The sequence below is a fragment of the Malurus melanocephalus genome, unplaced genomic scaffold, assembly GCF_030028575.1.
Source record: "Malurus melanocephalus ecotype Western Australia unplaced genomic scaffold, MMel_1.1 scaffold_101, whole genome shotgun sequence".
NCBI lineage: Eukaryota > Metazoa > Chordata > Aves > Passeriformes > Maluridae > Malurus > Malurus melanocephalus.
In genome coordinates, this window is record NW_026623333.1 from 286,877 (window position 1) to 311,501 (window position 24,625).

Below are 24,625 nucleotides of genomic sequence, written 5' to 3' on the forward strand. Positions count from 1 at the left end.
AGTCGCTTGGCTCCACTAACGGCGAGATTCACCCTCGAGGTAGCCCAAAGATCGCCTCCACCACTTAAACAAAACGAGAAAAAAAAAATAAAGGAAAGAAAAAAGCCTTTGCCTGATCAAAGATCGAGCCGCCAGTGAAGCAAACGCCACGCAACCCACGTTGAAAACCTGGGTGGACAGCTTTTAAAAAAGGCCTGCTCCAAAAGCCAACTTCTGTCCCCATACACAAGATTCCCAGCTTCAGGGTCTTAACAATASAGTAACAATTTYTGGGCTCAGATGGTTATGGAATACMTTATCATTASGAATCACCCCAAGAYAGTMAAATAAAACCATCTAAAATATGGCAAATAAGAAAAGAATTCTTTGATACTTAATAAAGGAAATATSAACTTGATTTTTCCAAATACTGTTACTAATTCTTGTGGCTCTCAGTTTCTTATACCTGATAGGTTTTTCTGTTTGGCTTTTAATTCATGGAGTAATAGATGAAGGTTTTTTCAGACTTTAACCCTTTTCTTGTTAAAGGGTTCTTGTTAAAGGTCTTGTTCTTTAACCCTTGTCTGTTTCTTGTATTTGCATAAACTAATTATGGTACTTAATTGGCTGTACAAACTAATTGAGGGTTGTGTGCTGTCCTTACCTGCAAAAATGCAGCTGACATCAGRGCATGGGTTTGCACTGCAGTAAGTTCTTTCCTGTGCCTACTTAGTGCTCTCAGCATTTTTAGATATTCATTTAAATGAGTTGCCTGGACTTTTTCATGGCTTTCTTATTGCCAATATAATGAAATGGAAATTCTAATCTGATTTCATGGTTAAACAATGTGAGGAGACAATTTAATTTTGATTTATCTCAACACTGATTTTCAGAAGCATGTGGGGTAGGGGGTGCACATGTGCCACCTGCAGGAATCAAGATGGGATGAAGGCTCTGTCTCTGGGGACRCTTTGCCTGGCAGAYATGTCATKTCTSAYATGGGACAGACAGWCAGCAGGGGAACACCAAAGACACTGTACCCTCCAGAGACATTCTCCAATTTGATCACAAAAGATCTCCACCAGTGGACTGCAGTACAACTCTGGACTGGGCCAAAGCAGGCAGACTTTAGGARGAGCCAGGGGACATAAAAARTAGCYGTGTCCCAAGATCCAGGGCTTGTTTGGTTTGGGGTTTTTTGGAATCTTGTCTTTTGGGCTTTTTGAGTCTGGGGGCTTTTGCTTCTTGTGTTTTTGCTTTGRCTCCAGCTCCTCGCCCTGGCCSTAGCCTGWTTTTTKCCCTYTTTGCCCWGGCTCCAGCCTGCCTTTTGGYTTTTCTGCCCTCCCTGGCTCTTGCTTGCCCCTGCATATCTACCTCCCCGCCCGCTGGGCACTTGGCGGGACACCGGCTGACATCCGAGCCTCGTGTGTAGGCTGTATCTGTCCGTACCCCTTTGCACATCCCAGTCGCCGCCTGTCCTGTCCCTGTTGTCCCTGSCCGAYGCCTGCCTGMGTTACCTGTGTTCAACCCTGSCTGYCTCCGATGCATCCCGCTGCTGCSATCTCCACTGTGCCCCTGTCCAGGRTCCCACAGCTCCTGTCTGATCCCCATTCCCCAGCCGGCCCGTTGCTACGGGAGCCGTGCCAGTGGAGCCGCGCCCCTCTGAGAGCCAGGCAGGCTCCGCACTGGCAGCGTGCACAAACCACACCACGGCGCTCCCTGACCCGCTTGTGGTAGCGCCCGCTTTTTTTTGTCTGTCTCTTCTCCCTCCCTCTCTGTCACCGCATCCTTTTCCATTTTCCTCCCTCCTTTTCTGTCTTTTCTAGTCCTCTTTAGTGGGGCAATTACTTCTTTCTTTTCCGGTTCATTACCAATAAAAGGTTCTCAGATACAGTGTTGTCTCAGTTGACTTAATTTCACCCTAGACCATCTATTTTTAAAAGAACTCCTCGCAGTGTCCCGCAGTGGAACATGACAAAAGATCCATTTTTCCTTCYTGCATGCACATACTCCTTGAATTTGCTCTCCAAACAGAATAGAGCAATGGGAATGGCAGAAGTACCTGTAGTGCTGTAGACACTGTAGTACTCTGTGAGGTTATGCAGCCATTCACAATTACGGCATGAAGATTAACAGCTTTTATATTTGATAGTGGGGAGGCAGAGAAAATATCTTCTATTGCTTGGAAACAGCTTCTGTGGGATTTGTTTGGATTAAAAGCTGATACTTTAATCCACAAATACAGTCTGTGTGATTTTTCATTAGATGGAAGGTTGTCCATTTTGGATTTTCATTATCACATTTCTCAGTTATAAGTCTAAGCAACTTCTCTGCATGCAGAGCTGAAGCCCAGAGTACCCTGATAAATTTAAGACCAATATATTATCTCTAAAAATAACTGCTTGCACAATCCAGGCTGTAGTATCAAGAGCAGAGTTTTCAATGGCTCAGATTAATAGAGCAGTGCAAAGGACAGAGATAAAAAAGAAGCTGTTTTATTTTACAAGGAACTTGTAACTGGAGTATTTTTGTAGCAGTAAAAAGAAGTAAACAAGTAAACAGGGAAGAACCAGCTGAATTCTTAATTTTCATTCTAAATGTTTRCAAGTGATTTAGGTAGGAACTTACTGGGAGTATGAAATTTATAATTAGCTATCCATGCTTTTTAGAAATGAGAAAGAACAAACATGCATGGAAAATGCATTATAAAATTGTCAATGCAGGGAAGAGGGAATGAATTGGTATCTCATGATAAATTACAGTGTTTAAAGTACAAGTTACTGTATGTTTTTAGTTTTCAAATTACTGTGTGTATTTTTAATTTTCATAAGCTTATAAAGAGAGAGTGTTTTGACAAAATGTGTATAACATCTGTGTATCACAGCTAGAGTGAGTAAGTGATTAGAAGGAAGGATACTCATAGCTGAATATTGTATCTGTCTCTGAAGTACATGGTGAAATATTTCCTGTGTTTGTTTCTGACCCTCGATTGCTGGTTATTGCTCTGAAGAGGTGTCCAGAGTGATCACAGAAACATAACTCCAAGTGTTTCAATACTATCACTTTCTGAACTGCTGTACTGATGAGAATAAGCCATTTATCAGCAAGCTGAGTTTGCAATTTCCTATAGTAGCTGTTTGAGCTTCCATTTTAATAATGGTGCTTGTGATTTGATTTATAATCATCTACAATTTCTCTACTATAAAAAGAAGTTGGAAGGTCTGTAAGCATAGGGCGAGGCTCTGGTGTGCCTGAGGTGAATGTTCATCTGTCTTGCCTCTGCTTTTATATATGGTTGAGTTTGAATCCAATAAAAATCTTCTTTGATGCTGAGTTGACAAGGTGAACTAACTGTTCTGGATGTGGCTTTTCACCTTGCCATAGTTCATGTTCAAAACCTTGAACATATTTAATAACCTCTGACAAATGTTCCCTTTTGTTCAAAGTAGATAGTTTTCTCTCCCTGAAAGATATATGTAAGTAAGCTATGCATATATGTGTGTGGAAGTCCCTTCATCTGTATACTGCTTCCATTGTTAGTGTTGGATCAATGCATAATGGTGTAGACTGATCCAAGTTTTTGGATCATGTAAACTTGATACTAACAGCACTTGAAGCCTGAAAGTAGAAGTGTTCTTAGTTTTGTAAGATACATTAAGAAATGTCTTTCCTTTCTGTCTCTCACTGATCGAAAGGAGCGAACAGTAGGAAGAGTTTTATTCTACAGTGTAGTCATATTTCTTCTCAGGATAGGTCCTCTACTACAGGGAGGAGTGAGGAGTGAACATCAGCATGACAATGTCCGTGTCATCTCTCCTTAATAATTTCTACCTAGTACTTGTTCAGCTGTGGGTTACAAAGTGGGCGATCTGATCTGTGTTTTACCCTGTAGGTGAAGTGAAATGATTTTTGTGTGGCCACATGTTCAAGATGTAAAACTTGAGAGAAAAGAGAGATGGGTAGGGCAGGCAGATGTATCTGTTTTCTAGGAACTGTTGGTCCCTGGTTTTGGTGGTTCTTGATGTCAGATGTGGTGAGAACATCTTCTTTGAGAACAGGTATCAACAATAAATGATGACAAACATTTGTGATTCGGTAAAAATGCCCTTAAGGATTATAAAAGTCTCAGAGATGGTAGTTTATGGCTGTTGTTATTGCTGTCTGTCGTTCTAGAATGAAGATGCAATTGAGATAGCAGTGTTTGCTGGGAATCATAGCTGCTGTATATTGTGTCTCCTTTAAATGGTATCTACACAGATCATATATTTGAGAAAGGGATGTAAGCCGGGTTATAAAGCCTGTAGGCAGACCATTAAATAACTGAGAAAAGGCTGGAGAACTTGCTGTTGAGGCAAATGAAGTCAAAGCAACAGCTTGCTCACAGCAGAGCATTGACTCAAACTAGAAGGATGAGAAAATAAAAAAGAGCCCAATGGCCTTACAGAAAGGTCTTGGTTGTCAGATAAGAATAAAAGCTGTCAGAAATCTTTTTATCAATATATTTCAAGGCTTTTTTTTAATATGAGAGTAATAATCTGTAGATAAATAGTTCAGGTCTGTTTATGTAGGAATGGAAGTAGCTTGGGGAGGTGTGGGGAAAAACACCCAAGTTATTTTACTCAGGAATTGAAGGAGAACATTGCAAATGTAAAGCAGAACAGATGTTCTCCTGAAGAGCTTAAGTTGAAGGTGGTCTAACCATGTGTTTGGTAAGGGGTGGTAAAACACAGCACTGGACAGCTGGGTTAAGGAGCAGGGATTGAGGAGAGTGTCCTTTGCTAAAATAAGAAGTGCAGGTCAAATAGAGAAGCCATCAGCAAGGATGAGAGTCAACTGGGAATTTGGATGCCACAGGTCAGGATATTCTAGAAAAACCTGTTGGACTCTCCTTAGGCTTTTCCACAATAGCAAATGTCAGCAGTGYTCAAGGGAGCTGAAATTTAGGGATTAGGGAAACTTAGGGAGCTGAAACTTAGGGGCTTAGCACTAGAGAATGCCAGCACTCCTGGTGTTTATTTCTCTAGAGTCTCCTGAGGGGAATGAAAGCCCAGGCAACAAGGTAGAGCTAATTCCATTAAAGAAAGTTATTAGAGGAAATCATCTTGCTTGAATGGGAAAGTTGAGACTAGATCTGGTTGACTGTTAAGTAGCTCCTGTGCTTGCCATTCTATCTCCTCTTCAGTGGTTTTTGCACAGCTTTATACACAGAAATGAGAATAAATGGGGTATGCAGTCTTTAAAATGAGATCTTGCTCTTTTTGTGTATCAAAGATGTATCAGAAGGGAGAGTCCCAAATGCAGAGCTTTATCGTTATCGTTACTCCAAAACTGGAGTAGACTTTGCTGCAGAAGAAGCTCCAAGGTTTTTTAGTGAAGTATTGGATTCCCACTAACTGAAGAGTTAATAGCTGGGGGTGACAGTTAATTTTCCATAAACCATCAGAGGTCGGGAAGCCCACTTACAGCTTCTGCTTACATGTGCTCATTTTTCTGTCCTTTTTAGTGATTTAATGCAAATACTTTGAAAGTTTTTTAAGCCTTGGGATTTGTCACAATCTGTCTGTACCCCTCCATAGTGTTGAAGAGCAGACTTTCCAGTGCCAGCAGGGTTGGAGCACAGTGGCAGCATGGACACATGTGGGTCAGTGTATTCATATTCAGACTGGCCTCATTTACAGTTTGCAATCCCCAAAACTTTCTGGTCTTAAGCATTTTGAACTTAGAAGCCTAGTTTTATAATAGTATTTTCCAGATCCTTTATTTCAGTGTTATCAAACACCAGTGCATATAACTATCACTGAAATGATGAACAATAAAATATTTTTTATTCCTGCTTTTTGCTGAGACCTCCCTGAGACTAACAGAAAAAAAGGTGAATAAGTGTCTGTGCTTTCCTGATTAAATGAAGCGAGAGAAAGATGTCTCTTTGTTTTTYAGGCTTTGTTTGAATAAATTAAGACCAGTTATGAAAGGAATGGGATTAGCTCTCAGCTCTTCTAACCTAACTGAATTCTTGGACTAGTAGACTCTTAGAAGTCTGAGTGTCTGAAAGGCAGGTATTGTTGGTGAGAACAGCTGACTGAATTGAAGAGCAAAGTCCTCTGTTTTGTAGTAACTATGAGAACAAAGCCAGGGTTATTTACTGAGTGAGTGTTTTTCAGTTATTTAACAGGAAGAGTGCATAGATGGCACTCAGCATCTAGATTGCAAATGGGCTGAAGTTCTTATTGTTGAAGAGTCAGGCACTTCAAATATTAGCTTTACGGAGACTCTTCTCCGAAGAATTTATATTGTAAATACAAAGCAATAGTGAGATGCAGAAACTTGGARTACACCCGTCATTCTTCTGTGTGCTTCTGCACTGGAAAGATATTTGTACCCAGATAACTGAAATAATTTGTTGTTCAGTCCAGATTGTTTCTGTGTGTCTCAGTTAAGAAGAAAAATAAACACTGGAAAAGCCTTATGGGTTATTTGAGGGACTACTAGAGCCATGATGTCAGGCACAGGTTTTTTTCCCCCTCTGAATTTCTAATTTGAGGACTCCTATGCCAAAAAACAAGGTCTGCAGGGAAACAGTGTGAATCTTTGAATCATGTTTTGCTGTACACAGGAGGTTAAGGCAGTGCTGTCTTTGACTTGGGATAGCAGGAATAAACAAATTGGAAGAAACAATGTATTAAAAACAAACTACTACATGTGCTGAAATCGAGGAGGTGTAGATAAACTTCATAGTGGTATAATAGTTACAACAGAATTCCAGAATGTCTTTCATATCAATGGTTGTGTTTGAGGTTATATTTTATGTTGCTTCTGCTAAAGATGGGCTTTTGCTACATTTTCTTAAAGGCTTATAGCAGCAGGCTGTTTAAGAAGAGGATTCATATGTGGTGATCTTAAACTTTAGCTGTGCAGTCCCTGATGTTAAGACCATTACTGAACCTGTTCAGTATGCAGGCAAAGCAGAAAAGCTACTGTTGGGATACTCTTCTAATTGAATATTAAACCTTTTCCAATTTACTGGGAGATCATTGGCTATGGCATATGTAGATAAAATAAGTTAGCTGTTGCTGATTCTATAAAAATTTGATTGTGTAGCCGCCCACCAGTCGTGATCTGAGTTCTTGGGAGGGCTAGCTATGGAGCTACCTATAATACTATTAAAAAATAAATTAAAAAGCAGGTCAGGTACATGGTTTAATTTAGTGACCAATWTGTATGTGTTACTTTGAGTGTGCTATTTCCCAAGAACATTGCGTATYATTTGACAAATTACAGCACAAGGACACCTRTATGTTTATTTCTTAGKAGCCTTAGCATTGTATATTAAACTACTGTCTTTCARTGTTGGTAAAATTTATTCTTATGGCTAAAAGCATTTAATCTAGGCTGTCCTTCATGTGAGAACTAATATGTGTGGACTAGTATAGACTTAGAGATTATTTCKGTTTCATGACATACACAAGATTTCCCCTGTGTTTGCATTCTCTGTCACTGGATTTATTGTTCTGGTTTCAGCTGCACAGTGGAGAAAGTCCTGGGACTAGCAGAACACTCTCTATTAATTATTTTTAAMATCTGTCTTTTTATTTTTTTAACCAGTGTGGGGGAATGTGGGTATCATCATAAGTCTGCACTAGYGAATTATGAAGATTCTCTTGATCACAGAAAATCCTGTGCCCATACAAAAGGCGCTTTCCAACCAAATTCTCTTTTGAAGTCCCAAATAGGTGCAGAGTTTCTCTTTCTTACTGAGAAAAATGCAGTCTGATCAATAGAAAAGTCCCCAGGAGCTTTTGCTTCTGTTTTCTTGTGTGGCTAAAAGTGAGGTGAAACTCAAGAGCCCGCACAACTCATCTGTCAGCCAGCCTGGGCACATCTAGGCCTTTTGAATCTGTTGGCCTGTGCCAACTGSGTTTGACAGCTTAGTAGAGGTCTGGAAGTTAATGAAGATGTGCAGCTGTCAAGGAGCCTGCAGAGCTCTCCTGAACAAGAGGGAGACTGCCACCCATATCAGCTGTCACTGGATGCCCCGAGGACTTGTCTCAGTCTGAGTCTGAAGGACTTCTGATTGCAGTTGTGCTGCTTGATGTACAGTGTGTAGATGTTAACACGTTAGTGTAAACCTAACTTCAGCCATTTAATTATGGCCTTGTAGCCATATCAGTCAACACCATGGGGTCACTTGAGATCAGGATTCAGAGAGGTTCATTCCCCTTTTTCTCTGCTGGTCTCAGGGAGCACAGGATATGCTGTGCTATTGCCTTGCTGTGGAGACAACTGTGATTTTCATACAGTGTAATCATGTAGTAGCAATGACCCAAACCACAGTGGATTTCCAGAATACTGTGACTAGATCAGACTGCTTGATTTGTTCAGGTCTCAGCCAGCATTATATTGAAACTGCTTGTTACTGATGTTTATGGAAAAAAATTACTTTAACCCAAATAGTGATGAAGATATTTTATTTACAGGGTTACCACTTTGGCTTTTTTAATATCTGTGCCTATATATTGAATTTTTTTTTAAAAAGTCTACTTTCTACAAAATGATTTGATAAGCCGTTGAAGAAGTAAAAAAAACCAAACCCAAACCAAACAAAAACCTCTTGATAGGAAAGGCAAATTGTGTGATACTTCAGATTGCAGCAAGTTTGCYTTTCTTGCAGAAAGTAATGAAGAATTTCTTATGTAGAAGGGGTTTTGCTTGGCTTTTTAAAGCATACAGTTGAGTTTATATTCCTTGCTTGAGTTAACTCTGACAAAGGAAATTGCTCTTGGTCTGTGTAATTTGATGGGACATCAAAGCAAATGCATTGTTACTATGTTGTCAAGGTACCAGAAAATTAAAGTTTCTTTATGTGCTGCACTTTGTGCTTGTTTTTCAGTTAAATTTACTTTGAATTTTCCTGGTTATTAGGCAACTCCTAATTTCAGTTTGTGACTCCAGAGGTACACCTTGGTAGTGAACAAGAAGAGTGACGGAACAGGAAATAACTAACAKTGTGCCTAAAATGCAAACATAAGAAGTAGCAGGAACTTTGCTGAAAAGCCATTGAGCATGACTTGCTTTATGAACTCCCAGACTATGTTTTTGGGTAGTTGAAAAACAAAACTGTACGTCTGCTCTTAAGTATAATCATATTCCAAAAGGTTTTCCATTACATTTCTCCAGTTAAATGAATTTCCAAGAGTATGTTTTACAGACTTTCTATTTCTACWCAGGTGTTCTGCAGGTGGTTCAGGTAGTGGCTGTGTCCTTGGCTGTGCAGCCTTGGAGATTTGCTGAAGTGATCTTTCTAAAYGCTCTTTGGAAAAATTGTCAGTTTCTGTCCTGTCCTTTTGAGYTTTTCCCTACCATRCCATGGATGAAACRCATCTCATTCTTTCTGTTCTSTTYTGAGGCATGTCTAACAKGTAATCACAATAATTCCCATAAAGGAAATCATAATATTACTAATTTTTAGTGGGTTGAGCTATCATAAATGCCCTAATRATTGAATAGTACAGAATGGATTAATGTAAAAACACTATTTCAATAACTTTCAATTGAAGGACCTTAATAGAAGGAACTTAAAGATGAACTTGGAAAAAGACAAAACAGATTTTGCAAGACAATAATAGAGCTTTTTCTAAAACTTCCTTTTTTTGAATTACATTTTAGGTCACAGTACTTTCTCATGCTCTTCTCCCTTCTCTTTGTGCGAGTACCTTCAAAAAGTTTTTGGGTAAGAGACTTAATGAACAGGAGTCATGAGAAGTTGTCTGGAGATACTGCTAATATTTGGCTGTCTGTAGTATTATTTCAGCTAGATGTGCATGGAGATGCAAAATCTGCTCTGGTATTTGCCCTCAAAATAAGCAGGGAATATAAAGGAAGGAGAGAAAGAACCTTGGCATAGAGATTTCTGTTGGAGCTTCTTCTGTGAGCTGCCATGTTTTGATACAGCTTCTGAATCATCTTCAGTTTATGGCAGTGTTTCACAACCYGTGTTCCCCTTGTGAAGAAATTATTGAAACTTGGCCCAAGTAATCCATTTAGCAAGTTAGTTGCAGGAGAAGGATATTAGTTGTTTTAAGCTTATCTGGGTACTAACACTGAGATTGTTTTATATTAAAATGAAGTGTTGGCATTATATGAATTAGTTTTTCTGATTTCCACCCTCGTCTGCCCCCCCCTCCCCCCATTCCTCTTTCCTCTTTGCAATTAATTGCTGGATGTCTAGCTGAATTGAGCAATAGTAGAGGGGTAATTACAGCACTTGGCTGATATATTTCCTGGTGTCTGTGCCAAGGCCTGCATGATCACTTTGTCATGGSATCACGGGTTATAAGTTTCCTTCCCTTTTGATCCTGGAACTCCACGTGGTGTGTGAAAGAGCAGTGAGAACAGCTTGGAGGCCATCCCTCAATGCTTCTGTGTGAGCAGATTCGCATGGGGAAGCAGGATTTCTTAAATCATCAAAGTGTTAATTGTGAACCAGTTTTGACAGCCTGTCCTTTTATATTGCTTTGTGATGGAAGCTGGAATTTGCAGGGGCAAGYCTTTGGTTAGTGGCTGAAGCTCATCTCTGGATGAGGTAGGGCAAGTGATTTCCGTGGATGCTGGAAGAGCTGCTGGATGCCAAAGARTTGTCTTAGCCCTGAAGGTTACCCAACACTGCAATACAGCTGTTTACAGCCTGAACCTTTAATTAAAGTAGAACTTGGCATCAAAAGTTTTTGAAAGTTACTTGTCCCTGCTGAACTGCATTAAATGGGTGCCTGGAAATGACTGGCATCATGCAAGCAACAGTTTTTTTTACGGGATGCTCTCAAACTCTTTGTGTGTACAATAAATGATACTCAGTGGTCTCATATTAAAATGAACCTTGGGTATTTTATTCCTGTTTATTTTCTCCCCACTTCTCTCAGGTGTGCTTATTCTAATCCTAGTATTCCTCTTTTAGGTTGTCCTCTCTATCGCTTCTTCAAAAATGCAAAATTGTGTTTATGASTTGTATTATTAGCTACTGCTTTCCAAGGCCGCCTTTTTAAATACTGAAATTCTCATTCTTTAATAATGCAAAATAATATTATCAGTGTTGTCACAAAATTAATTACTTCAGGCTTCTCAGAATTTAGTGTATTCCATGTATATTCATATATGGGTGTCAGACTTTAAACATTTTGTACCAGTCTTCCTTAATGAGTAGCTTTAGCAGAGTAATACAGAGAGCTGGTTAGGTCTGGGAAAGAAAGCACTGACACACTTGATTATTTCCCCTCGAATACCTTAAGCTTAAAGAAGTTGAAATAAAAAATCATTAATTCTGGTGCAAGGTTCTTCCTGCCTAGGGTCATTACAAACTTCCTAGAGGAAGCAGGTTACAGTATATATTTGCAACCAATTTGTATAGTAGGATTGACCATTTAATTGGGTCAAATTGCTTGTTACAGCTTTGCTGAGCAAATAGCTGCAGACAGGTAGAGGCTGTGGAAGAAGCAGGGTGACTGGAAGCCCACCACAGGCTGCATTACTGCAATGCCAGATCTATTTCCTACAGAAAAATACCATTGGACACTTTTCTCCATTTCCCTGTTTATCATGTGTAGCTGTATTTTGATATTTCAGTATCTTAAGCCTAGATCTAGTGATCATAAGGCATGCCTCAAATTTTTTATGGTACATCTAAATTCAGTTGTATAATTAATGCTGTAATTATTACAGTTATCTCTTTTATTAGCATAGAAAATAACCTAATGTGTTTATATTTAATTAAGTGCTTTTRTTTGCCTAATATTTATTCATTAATGTAGATTTTGAAATGAGATTTGCTTTTCTTTACTATTTCTGCTGGAAAACTGAATATGAATAGAGAGTAGCTGGAGGAACACAGACTTGGGTGATCTAGTGCACCATGAAGAAGAAAAATACTAAAATTCTGAATGTGGTYGTCCCATTACTGGGAAGAAGTTTGTCTTGCATTTTGTGCTGGTGAAAGTGAATATCCAGTAGTTGCTGAGATATTGAGTGATATGGTAAAGCACCACTTTATTACTTCAAAGCTCTCTGCTTTGTTCTGCACTGGTCAGGCACTCCAGTTTGTCAGGTGATTTAGCAGATGGTTTTGAGACAGGCATGTCAGCATTTGGGGAATGAGTTTTTTGTGTGCTGTGCATCTTCTTCTGTCTCTTTTCCCGATGTGCATGTTTTCATTAGCGCAGGAGGTGTCATGCTCAAGGTTGTTCAAGAGCAGCCTGTATTGCTTTTATGACCAACAATAGTGAAATCCCATCTCTGGCAAGCAGGTTCTTACATGTTGGGTTTAGACACCAAGTTCACAATTTTTTATGGTGTTTTTGAAACAGTCAGAACCAACTATGAGGTGTGAATGCTTGAAAACCTGCATAGAACTGAATTTTTTCCTTCCTGGCATCCTTGTGCTCTGGGAAGCCACAAACCAATGCAATTCTTTGTTGGTACTACAGTCTCTCCTTCACTGCTATATGCATAACAGCTCAAAMCACGCATTTGGTACCTCATTTCTAAGAGAGTTTTAAAATACTAGGTTTTTGTGTTTTAAACATTCAGTCCTTGTTACCTAGACTATATGGATAAGTGGGAACTGCTGCTGCTGCTGAAATGTTGGGGAGAAGCTCAGGTTTATGTTGTAGTATTCTGCTTGGCCCTTTCTTAGAGCCATGTATTTGACTTRATTGGGCTTTGGATCAGGGTACTTCCAATTAAGAACAAACCACATAATTGACTTGCAGAGTTAAATTTCTGAAGCAGGTTTCCTCAAGCTTCTGTTCTGTTTCTAGATGAAAGGATTTGGAGGCAAGCTGAAGTACTTCAAATGTATGCAATAGAAATAAGTAAACATTAGGTATAAGAATTAAAAAAYAAAAAAATCAATTAATCTCATAATTGACTGTGCCAGGCAATATGATGTGTGGAAATATGACTCTGGATAACTGTGATATGTTTTATTTAATGTGCTCAAATTTTTTTTTTGGTTGTTTTTGKTTTTTTTTCAGGGAGAAAGACCTTAATGCAAAGTTTATTATTTCAATGGAAAAAAATGAAACAACAATCACAAACTTAAAGGTGAGTAATACAATTTAAAAAAGGAAGCTGTAACTAAATAGCTACCAAAATATGATTGGACAAAAGAGTGATGCTTGCTGCAGTGTGGACAGCAGCCCTTAGTGGTTAAAATACAGTGTTAAAGTAATGCTTTGGGGAAACAGATTACACTGTTAACCTGCTGCAACGTGGTTTTCTGAAGACCACTCTATAGGTTCTATCTCATAATTTCTTCAAAGGTTTATCACAGGTCATTACTTAACTGGAAGATGAAAGCCAACAATAGCATAGAGGTATGTTCTTGATAGCTATTAAGTCTTTGTTTGATCTGTTGAAGTCTTCTGGAATCCCTGTGAAAATGAACCAAACCCAAAGTACTCATCCCTTGCTCTAACATTTTGATGGTATGTTTTAGCATTTCTCTCAGCAAGACAAGCCACATGCAGCAAATTGGTTTTTGCAAGATAGTTTCCCATGGCTAATACATGAAAAGGAGTTTCAGTGTGTACTTTGTTCAGACTGATTTGGAGCATGATTAGTATTGCTGAAGTACAGTGTCAACTGCCATGTCTTGAACAGGATGATTGCCTTAAACAGCATTTATGTCACACCTTTTTAATTATGACTCCACGTTGAAGTGCTGTACATGGTGCAAAGGTCTCTGTGGCTCCTATAAATTATACGTGTAGCATAATCCCTGATTATAATAATGTCATATATGGACCCATTTAAATAAACCTAAGTATTGTGACAAAAATGTGCTGTGAGGTTAGGAGCAGYAAGCTAAAACCTAAATAATTCCTGCTGTGCTGCTTTGTGATGTGCCTGTGTTTCTTGCTGAAGGGCATACTTGTTCTGAATTTTGTCAGTGTTGTTGGAATAATTGTCTGASCTGTCATTATACATTTCTAAATGTGTATAATTTTATATTAAATTTGCGTTCTGATTATTTATTTCTGATTATTTATTGTCAAATATTTTAAATGACTTCATCAGGATGTGCTGTACAGCTCTATTTTCCTGTTTTAATAGATCCCAGAGGGTGCTACTGGAGACACGGGACGAGAAAGAACAAAGACATTTACCTATGATTTTTCCTATTTCTCAGCAGACAGTAAAAGTCCCAGCTTTGTTTGTCAAGAAATGGTAGGATTTCTGAATGTTAATAATYGATCTTTTTCCTTTCCCTTTGCTTTGTCTTGAAAGCATTCTATGAAACTTATTTCCATTGAAGGCATGTTTGAGGATTAGTGATGAAAGAAATTACMCAGCACTTCTACCAGGGTGATGCTGTGTGATTATGCTGTGTGTGTGTCATTCACTTTTAAAAATGGCTTGTATGCTTTGGTGAATTTAAACCACATAAAGTGCAGACAAGTGGCCAAACTATGTGAAGCATTTATGAGATTTTTGAAAATCATGTCTAGATGGTGAAACACAGATTAATATTTTAATTGAGAGAAATGCTGCACCAAGTGTTACTCCTTGCCCAGTAAGGGATATGGATTGAAATGAGGGATAATGGAGTCAGGAAAATCTGACTGGAGCCAGTATTATGGAGGAAGGTGATAAAGGCATCTGGTGAGAGCTGAATTTATTAGGTGATAACAGAGTCCCATATTATGAGATGTGAAGGAGGAATCATTGCTATGTTGTTTACCCTCAACATACCTCAACAAGGTATGTTGAGGGTAAAAGAGAAGGGGTTAGCTGATGAAAGAGGGTCACTTACCACACTAAAAGCAAGTTTCCATGTTTGCCAGCCTAAAAAATGTATTGCTATATGAAAACCACTTAGGGGGAAAATACAGGGAAGATTATGGGTCAAGTTCTTACAGTTGGTTAAAGCAAAAACCAAAAAAACAATCAACCAAAACCTTCCAAAAAGACAAAGGGAGAAACTGACAGGATCACKGAAATGTTTSMTTTTGAGAGGGGACTGAATATTTGYAGAATGTGGAGAGTTGGCRAAGATACAAAAAGTGARTARATATTAACARTAAAGAAAAGTGAATGGAATAGCTGAGATTGCTGAAAGAAATTTGGGCTTTGGAAAAGAAGGCAGCATTTTTACATGTCAAGTATTATGTGACAGAGAAAGAAGTGAAAAAGAAACCACTGCAGTGCTGTAAATGAARTATGGTAGTAAGATTTAGTATTTTATTTGAAGTATTAATTTCCTCTCCTATGGTGAATATCAGTGGATTTTGCCATTGTATTGTGATATTCTTCAATATTTGCCATGCTGGGCTAATAATTTTTTTCCCAAGCTTCTGTTGACTTTTTTTTWAWTTTTWRWTTTTTTTWAAATTTTTTTTTTAGGTTTTCAARAATCTTGGTACAGATGTGCTTAAATCTGCTTTTGAAGGTTATAACGCCTGTGTTTTTGCATATGGACAGACAGGATCTGGCAAGTCCTACACCATGATGGGAAATGCGGTATGTTGTRTTTTCACASAACCATAGAATACCARGTGGGAAGGGGGCTCAAGGATYATCTGGTCCAACTTTCTTGACAAAAGGATGGTTGAGAGGGCCCAGCACCCTGTTCAGATGAATCTTACAAATGTCCATTGTTGGGGAATCCWCCACTCACCTGGAGTTGTTATTCCAATCACTGATTGTTCTCATGAAAATGGTCCTCTTGTATCCAGTCATATTCTCTGCAGGAATAATTTGTATCTATTACCACTGGTCTTTTACATATGACTCGTAGTCTCCACCCTCTCTGCAGTCACTTGTTAAATACTGGAACACGGTTATCAGGTCTTCTTTAAGCCTTTTATTTTCAAGGCTGAGCAAATCCAACTCTCTCTGCCTTTCCTCACATGGCAGCTTCCCAATCCTCTGRTCACCCTTGTGTCCCTTATCTGGACCCTCTCCAGCCTGTCCACATCTTTTTTGTATGGCAGAGACCAAAACTGAATGCAGTATTTCAGGTCTCACAAGTGCTGAGTAGAGTGAGATAATGACTTCTTTATCTCTGCCCTGGTTGTTATGATGCGCTTGGTGATGGAACCCAGGATTCTGTTGGCTCTCTTTGCCATGCTGTTCACTCATATGGTGCTTGCTGTCCACAGCAAGGACCCCCAGGTCCCTTTCCACAGAGCTGCTCCCCAGCCAGACAGATCCCAGCCTTTGCTGTGCTCCTGGATTATGTTTTCCCATGTGCAAGACCTTGTATTTTTCATTATTGAACTTCATAAGGTTCTTGTCAGCYCATCATTTCAGTTTATCCAGGTATTCCTGCAGGATGTCTCTCGACTTCCCCACTTGGTTTGGTGTCCTCTAATACAAACTTAGTTGTGGTACACTTGATCCCATAATCCATGTCACTTATGAAGATATTTAATAGCATAGGGTGCAGTGTTGATTCCTGGAGATCCCACTTGTAGCTGGTCACCAATTTGACAAGGGTCTGTTTGCCATCACCCTCTGAGCACAGCCTGTAAGCCAGTTCCCACCCACCACACAGACCCCTTGTCTAGACCATAACACATTAGTTCCTTTAGCAGCAGGCTGTGGGAMTCAATGTTGAAAGCCTTGGAGAATTCCATGTAGACAATGTCCACTTCTTGTGCCACATCAGGTGAGCAGGTGTATTTTTTTGTTGCGATGGATTAAAATGATGCTGTTGCAGGAGCGTGTTTTATAGAATTTTTAATACTACCTTCTGGTAGTAATCAGAGGTTTTGGAAGCTGTTTCTTTTATAGAAAGACATTTGCAGTTAGAAGAAGTTTAGGCGATGCTCTGTTATTTTGGACGAAATCCAGTAATTTTTGTTCAATAACAAAGCTGAAAATTTAAAATATTACTACTGATTTTCTATGCCCAACTCGAGACAAGAAKAAAGAAGATACTGATTTTGATAAAATTATAATCTTTTTTTCTGAAGAGGTGTGCTTTTTAAACCTCTTTTGAAGAGTCAGAATACTAAAATATGTCCTTAGAGTAGGCTGTCGGGTGAGAAGCAGAAATTGGGCATGAGAGTAGTTCATCAAACCCTTATGAGATTACACAGCAAACTTAATTTTAAGAATTATGTCCTATTGAGGCCTGCAGGAAGAAGAAGATGTGATAGGAGGTATTTGGCAGTTTGTGAGTAAAGGATGGGAGTGGTTTCTTGCAGTTGCCTCCATGTTTGTCCAAGGACAGAGAGAACCTGCTAAACTGTTGGGAGTGGAGCAGTTTGGAAAGGCTGACTGATGAAGTCTGTTTGCCAGGCWCCCTCTGCCAGTTTCATTCTTTAATCCTTGGGAAAAGAAAGATACTGTGTCTTCTCCCAGTAGAAATGAAAAGGGGAAAATTACTGCTTGTCCTTCCTTAGATAGATAACTCTTCTGAAATGTTGTAAGATTGGGCTCTTTGCACCTCCTCTAACTTAGGAGAGTAAATTAGCTGTAAATCTTGTTCTTTCAGTTGTCACAAAATAAGTAGCTTTATATTYAACTTAATATCATAAGCAGAATAGACTTTTGTAACCAGAAAAGATCTCATGACCTAGATGTGGATTTCTATTTCAGAAGTTTCTAAAAGTGACATTTTTATGAGACTACGTCACTGTATRTAATGACTATAATCATCAAAATAGTTTACAAATTAATAGATGCTGAAATTTGATTGACACTATTCAATAATAAAGGTCTAATCTTCTTGCCAAGGTACATAAATAYTTCAATCTGGCTTTGTATGGGGTACATATAAAATATACTCAGCTGGCAAGTTAAATGCTTCAAAATTGATGGTCCTGTCAGAGAAACTACAGTGCTATAAGAAAACTTGAATTGGAAATAAATCTTTTTTTCCCTACTTCTCTTTTAAGAGCCTGGGTTCTATTCTCATTTTGTTTTCAGTATCTGTTGTTCTTGTCCCTGGACAAGAATTGCTTCTTCTGCAATTCTTTGTGCAGCAATCATTTCACGAAATATGCAGGCTACAGATTTAAGTGTTGAGCAGAGATACTGAAATGAGCAGAGATCTACAAAATATGACAAAAGTCAGACTTGGGAACACAGAGAAAGCAGGACTGTGGGGGAATGAAAGTCTTCCAGGACCTGAAAGGTTGCTSCAGAAAGGAAAGAAATAATTGTTCCTTGTGGTCAAGATAGATGGGCAAACCCCAGTACATTTAAATTGCAATGAGGAGTTTTTCTGGTTAGACAGCACAGAAGGAGAACAGGCATTTTAGGAGAAAACTCAGCTGTGGAGTGAATCATCTATTTTGTTTCTTCTGATTTCCATGTCTGGAAACTCTATAGGCCAGAAAAAAACCAAAAGTTCAACTGTAGTTGCTTCTGCTCTGCAGTTGTTGGGGGTGAAAAGAGAGAAAATTGTTTAAATATAGAGTTTCCAATAAAGAGCGTACATTCTACTAGATGTACATTTTATTGATGTAATATTCTGGGAATTGTGTTCTTCCTTTCTAATCACTGTATTGCTGTTGTTGAAGTTACTCAATTAGAACATGTATTTCCTATTTTAAGCCTCTTTTTGTGGCTGCAGAATTATGTCGGACACTAATAATTTGCCTAAAACCTCATGATAAATATTCCATGTTTTTTTCCCTGAGCTTTAATTAAAAGTATTCAGGTGTTTCCAAGCATGAGATGAAAGAAAAGTATTTTCCCTCTTCCATTGTTTAAAAAAATTTAAAATAAAATGTGTGTGGGAATTTCTGACACTGATTCCTGAAATTTTACCTGGAAATAGATATTGATAATTGAAAGATAATTGGGAAWGACTGCTCCTCTAAAGAAAAAGCCTCAAAAAGAAGCCAGATTAATCTGCAAGTTTCTCCTGTAGGAGTTTTCTTTTTGTTTTTTTTTAACCCTAGGTGCAGTCATGTGAAGAACTAGGAATGATAGGTACAGAGAATAGATTATTATTTCAAGAATGAAGCTTGGTTTGAGAAAGATAGAGAGGCTTTGWTTAAGAGGAGGAAGAAGCTGGTCAAAGTACAAGGAAGAGGTGCTCAGAGGTGGCACCTGGAAAAAGAATGCTGTGACAGAGAATGCAGAGAGAAACTGAAGAGTGAGGACAGAGGGGCCAGTATGGGAGCAGACTCGAGTGAGCTTGGGCAAAAAGGGTGGCATTTTATGYAGTCCAAGTAGAAGAGAAGTCTTTGCCCATGGAGCACTCACTCTGACAGTTTCATGCAGGGGAGTCCACTTTGTGTTTTCCTGTTGCTGGTTATGTGTAGAATCCCACCAGGCAAACTGTTAGGTGCCTGTTGTGCCTGGGCTATATTCACATTGAGTGTTTGTTCTGATTTGTCCTAATTTGCAACCTGTTTGTCCTAATTTGCAACCTGCTTAATTGCGAAGTCCCTGACTCTAAACACAAAAGCATATCTTGCTGCAGTGTTGAATAGAGTTAGGATTAGACCATTGCATTGAATCTCTTGTGTGTTTTTAGAATGGAGACAAATTATAGCTGATAGACTGTTCTGTGAGCTGGTCCTGAGTCTGGAACTCTTAGCTTAGACCTGATCTGTACGTGTTTGTCATGTCCTGTTAGTCTTGGAGCTATGACTCTAGGGGAGTGTTAACTGCTCTCTCCCTGAAGCAGTGGGGAGATGTGCTCAGCAGGTAGTTGGTCACCTACCTTATCAGACTTGGAATGGGTTGGAATGGGGCAGCTGGGAGTGAGCAGCCCCTTGTCAGATGAGACCAGAGCTGTGTGGCACTCTGCTGCTCCTCTCTGCTGCTGGGGRAAATCCTCACCATAGCTTACTGCTTGGCTGGAGAGGGCTCTTCTGGAGCTATGAGGAAAGCTGCATGCTGTCTCTGGGTRTCTCAGTGGGATAGGTTTTATTCAGTTTGCTTTATTAAACCAACCAAGCACTTCATGCATAAAAAACCTCTTTATCTGCAGAGCCAGCATTCAGAAGTTAAATATCAAATTATTTTGGCTGGATTGTGGGATACAATGAATGTAGGTTTAATTTTGTCATTGTGTACTAATTTATTCAGAGGATCTGTACTTTTCAACACAGGAAGGACTGTGAGCTGGGGATTGAATGAGAATGTCCCATGGGTGCATGTGTATGGGTCTTGTCCTTTCTCTGCAGTTGTTTCCAAGTCTGCAGTGAAATGAGATAGAAACAGTTAAGATACTAGTGAGATGAGGCAATTCATGACTTCTCTGGGGAGCCAGTCTCTGCCTTAAGGTGTTGGGATTATTCAAATTGAATGAGAGGGGCAAAATGTATCCCAATAGCAAAGAAATGAAGCTGGTTGTACATCTCACATACAAAAGGGTTAAAGTGCCAAGTTTACTATAGTTAAATAAAGACCAAGAGAGTATTTGCTGAAAATTTTTGATTTTTTCCCCTTTCTGGATTCTGAAACTCTCCACTAGTCATCTAGGGTTTTATTTTTCAAAATATATTGTGCAGGCGTATATAATCTGGAATTAAGAATTGTTGTTATTGCAGGGTGATGCAGGTTTGATACCTCGAATTTGTGAAGGATTATTCAGCAAAATAAGTGAAAAAACGAAGCGGAATGAGGCATCCTTTCGAACAGAAGTCAGGTAGGTCTTGGCATGTTGAGAATTTGCAGGYTGTCAAACTTGTTTCAATTACAACCAMTGTTTCCATTTCTSTCTGARAAAAGTGCGTATTTWAAAAARATAACTTTTTATGCTTGGCCTCAGTCCTGTAATTGATTTTTGTTGGCACTTGTCAAATTGTGCAGTACTTGYACCTTCAAGAAGTGCMTTTTGCTTCATTTATATCATAATGAAAATCCTTTACTACTGGATGGCATCTTCCTTTTTTTTTTTACCCTTTATTTCACACTGACATTTGGAGATCTTGATCTCGCTAATGTCTGATTTCTTTCCTCTTTCTTGCTTTTTTGGCTTTTTCCTTTTTGACACAATACCTTGTAATCATTATTATCTTAAGCCAACTTTGGATCTATTTTCTTTCTTCAAGCATCTTGCTTTCAAATACAGTGTTAACATAGCCTTGAAAAGGCTATTGAATCAGTCAGTGGCTTTCTATTCTTTTTCTTTCAGTTATTTGGAAATTTATAATGAACGTGTTAGAGATCTTCTCAGACGGAAATCATCAAAAACTAATAATTTACGAATACGGGAACATCCAAAAGAAGGGCCATATGTTGAGGGTAAAAMCACTTTCATTGTTTTACACTGCATATTTTATCATCTTCATATATTTTAAAATGTAGTGTCTAATTTCACTGGRCATTTTAGCTTTTAAAGTGTATGCTAAAAATACAAATTATGATAGATGCAGTGCTTTGCTTTGGTAAAAAGCATTGAAGGAGTAGCTTCTCATTTTRCATCTCTACTTGTTTTTCCAACCTGAAATTATTACAGAGTTTTTTATCTGTAAATTTATAACACATTTTTATGCAATGTTAAGAGATGCAATTGGTTTTAATAATTTCTTGACTATAATTTATAAATCTTAGATGTTTAGATGAAACAAAAACCTGTTAGGATCTAATTGTCTTAATCTGTTCWCTACCAAGGAAGGTTCATATGTCTTGTGGGATTATGCTCGTGTTACTGCRCTAAATAATTTAGTAAGATTTCACTTTTTTTCCCTTTTTACTGTAAATGTGTAAGTTGTCCATTGTTCATATGAGGCACCATTCCTTTYCTTAAGTGTTAAACAAACATGACAATAAACACTAATTTAAACAATAGCTTGAAGTAGTGAGGGTAATTTGAATCTTTTTATAAAGAAAATTCAGGGCATGTGTGAACATACTGTAACACTTTGCTTTTCTTCAGACTTGTCTAAACATTTAGTCCAAAATTATRCTGATGTTGAGGAACTTATGGATGCAGGAAATATAAATAGGACGACGGCTGCAACTGGAATGAATGATGTCAGTAGCAGGTCACATGCCATTTTCACAATCAACTTCACTCAGGTAACAAAACAAGACTCCTTAGAGAGATTGGACATGTTTCCTCAGAGCATAGTGATCTGTTTGTTTACATGTAGTAAACTCCTTTTCTAATGACTCCTGCTCTTCATTGTTATCTTGGGGTGCTTTTTAGAAAACCCATGGATGACCTGCTAGATTAAGAGAAGGTAGTGTAGASGTGGTTTCTTCTCCTGTCAGAATTTGCATGTCTCCCCCCAAAACACACACCCCCTCCCATGCACCTACTTTTTACTAATGATGAGTTGTTCATTGCACAACGTTCAGAAGAGGATGAAAGGCACGGCAGCAGAAGTTTTTGTTCTGTTGTATGGTAAAAGAAGAAGATTTGAAAGAGCACAATCTGAATTGATTTATATGAAGTAAGATAAAAATTGGGTGGAAGGCTCAGTTAAAATCATAAAATTTTGATTTCTACTTACCTGAACCTGGAGAAAAGGGAGAAATTGAGTGTAAATTTGTCTATGTATTCTATAACTTGTTGAAATGTAATATAAATGTTGCAAGCTTATTAAAATGAATACAGCACCTCGTCACTGCATCATGTAAATTGGAACTCTGTGTTGCAGCTTGTCTGTAAGGGGCTAAAAAGTTGCAAATATTACGATTTAAAGAAATAATATGTGAGTTATCCAACAATTCATTATCAAATGTCTTTCAGTGGCACTCTAATACACCTGCCTTCTCAAACTGTGATATTGTAAACAAGTTAAATTTAGTCATGTCATGAACTGAGGTTTTGAAGGCTGCTGAAGTTGATTCAGTAAAAGTGCAGTATTTCATAGCTTAACATACTTTTCTTTTACTTTTTCTCTTCTGTAGGCTAAATTCGATTCTGAAATGCCTTGTGAAACTGTTAGCAAGATTCATTTGGTAGATCTTGCTGGAAGTGAGAGAGCAGATGCCACTGGTGCCACAGGGGTTAGATTAAAGGAAGGAGGGAATATTAACAAATCTCTAGTTACTTTGGGAAAYGTAATTTCTGCCTTAGGTAAGTCTCTGGTTTTTGTCTTTGTCTTGAGGTGATTTTAGTCATGAAATGCCTTTGTGTTTACTTACACAAATAGTGGCCTTACATTTTTTGAAAATGAATGAAAAGACATAATTTAATTTTTGCTTTCTACCTCCTTATCACAGCTGATTTATCTCAGGATGTGACAAATCCTCATTCAAAGAAGAAACAAGTATTTGTGCCTTACAGGGACTCAGTGTTGACTTGGTTGTTAAAAGATAGCCTAGGAGGAAACTCTAAAACGATAATGATTGCCAGTAAGTGTTTTAAATTTACTCTTTTTGAATTCTAAATTGTTCATGCTTAATGGGAGTGGATGTAAATATTTAGATTCCAGATGTTTTGTTAAGGCAGAACATGGTTTATACATATTAATGGTGTCTTTCTTTCTGAGCTTTCTAGTAACATGGTCTTTTACTTAGACTCTGCAGAGTGTAATTAAAGTTTTGTTCATCTGGTCAGTACTGGTGGGTGAATCAGTTGCTGTTTCCAAACTCTGCTGATTTTTGTTGCATTAGTAACAACCTAGTCTCTTTTGGCATCCTGTGGCTAAGACTGTCACTTTTATTTAACCTACTGAATGCACACAACATTTTAAGTTTTTGTCTAAATTTAATTATGATGAGTTGTCTTGCAAACTCTTATGGCTTTCTTTTTACCTGTAGGAAGCTCTGTAAGGATCATTGAGTTTAAAACCCTACTTATGTCATATGCTTAAAAGATCATTTAGTTCCATCCCTCCTGCCATGGATGGGGTCATCTCCCACTGGACCAGGCTGCTGAGAGTTCCATCCACCCTTGCCTTGAACACTTCCAGGGATGGGGCATCCACAGCTTCTCGGGGAAACTGTTTTGCTGGTGGGTAGGGTCAGAGACACAGACATCAACTTAAGGAACAGTGTAAATTACTATAATGCAAAACTGCAAAGAATCACAAAAGAATAAGCTAAGCAAAGCACATAATCATTAGCAAAAAATTACAAAAGGTTAAGCTAAGAAGTGTACCTAATCATTACTATGAAAGAATGCCTATAGTGATTAAGAAAGATATGTCACCAATACCCTAATAAAGGTATATCATCCAAGTCTGAGAGACATCAGCTGTGGGGAGAAGCTGCCACAGGGAAGGACTGGAGAATCACATCTGGTAATTGGGAACTCCTGCATCCCCCACTTTGCTGTGACAGTGGCCCAGTTTTTATAAGGTTAAACAAACAGGCTGACATAATTTCTCATTTCATTCTTCCTGTTGGTTTCTCCCAAAGCCTGGCAAGGGCTCAAGGAGGAACCAAAGGAGTTGTCTTTGATWGTATACAATCCTAATTAGGCCAGTTGTGGCCTTATCTGTTTTCTAGATATAGAAAGGTAAATATATGTTTTGCCAATAAATGAGCACATGCAATATTACTCTGTAAATGAGCAAAGGCATATATAGTATTAGGTTGGAAGGTTCATCTATATGTCAACTTTGGCTCAGGGCCTGTTGTTGAGGCCTTAGTACTTCACTGTTTCAGTATCTCACCACCCTCTGGRTAATTTTGTCCTAATATCTAATCTAAATCTCTTCACTTTTAGCTTAAAACCATTTCCCATCCCAGGATACGGCTGACTTTCTGGGCTGTGAGCACAGACTGCTGGCTC

At 38.5% G+C, this 24,625-nt stretch overlaps 1 protein-coding gene across 2 annotated transcripts in view; it reads left to right on the forward strand.

Moving 5' to 3' along the window:
* KIF16B (kinesin family member 16B) overlaps positions 1 to 24,625 on the forward strand; it is a 117,047-nt gene that overhangs the window by 3,826 nt on the left and 88,596 nt on the right. For both annotated transcript variants that reach the window (XM_057369008.1, XM_057369009.1), the window contains exons 2-9: positions 12,999 to 13,068; positions 14,080 to 14,193; positions 15,370 to 15,486; positions 20,484 to 20,581; positions 21,071 to 21,180; positions 21,815 to 21,957; positions 22,795 to 22,963; positions 23,110 to 23,241. In XM_057369008.1, coding sequence (XP_057224991.1) covers positions 12,999 to 13,068; positions 14,080 to 14,193; positions 15,370 to 15,486; positions 20,484 to 20,581; positions 21,071 to 21,180; positions 21,815 to 21,957; positions 22,795 to 22,963; positions 23,110 to 23,241 — 953 coding nt within the window. The remainder of the gene's footprint in view (positions 1 to 12,998; positions 13,069 to 14,079; positions 14,194 to 15,369; positions 15,487 to 20,483; positions 20,582 to 21,070; positions 21,181 to 21,814; positions 21,958 to 22,794; positions 22,964 to 23,109; positions 23,242 to 24,625) is intronic.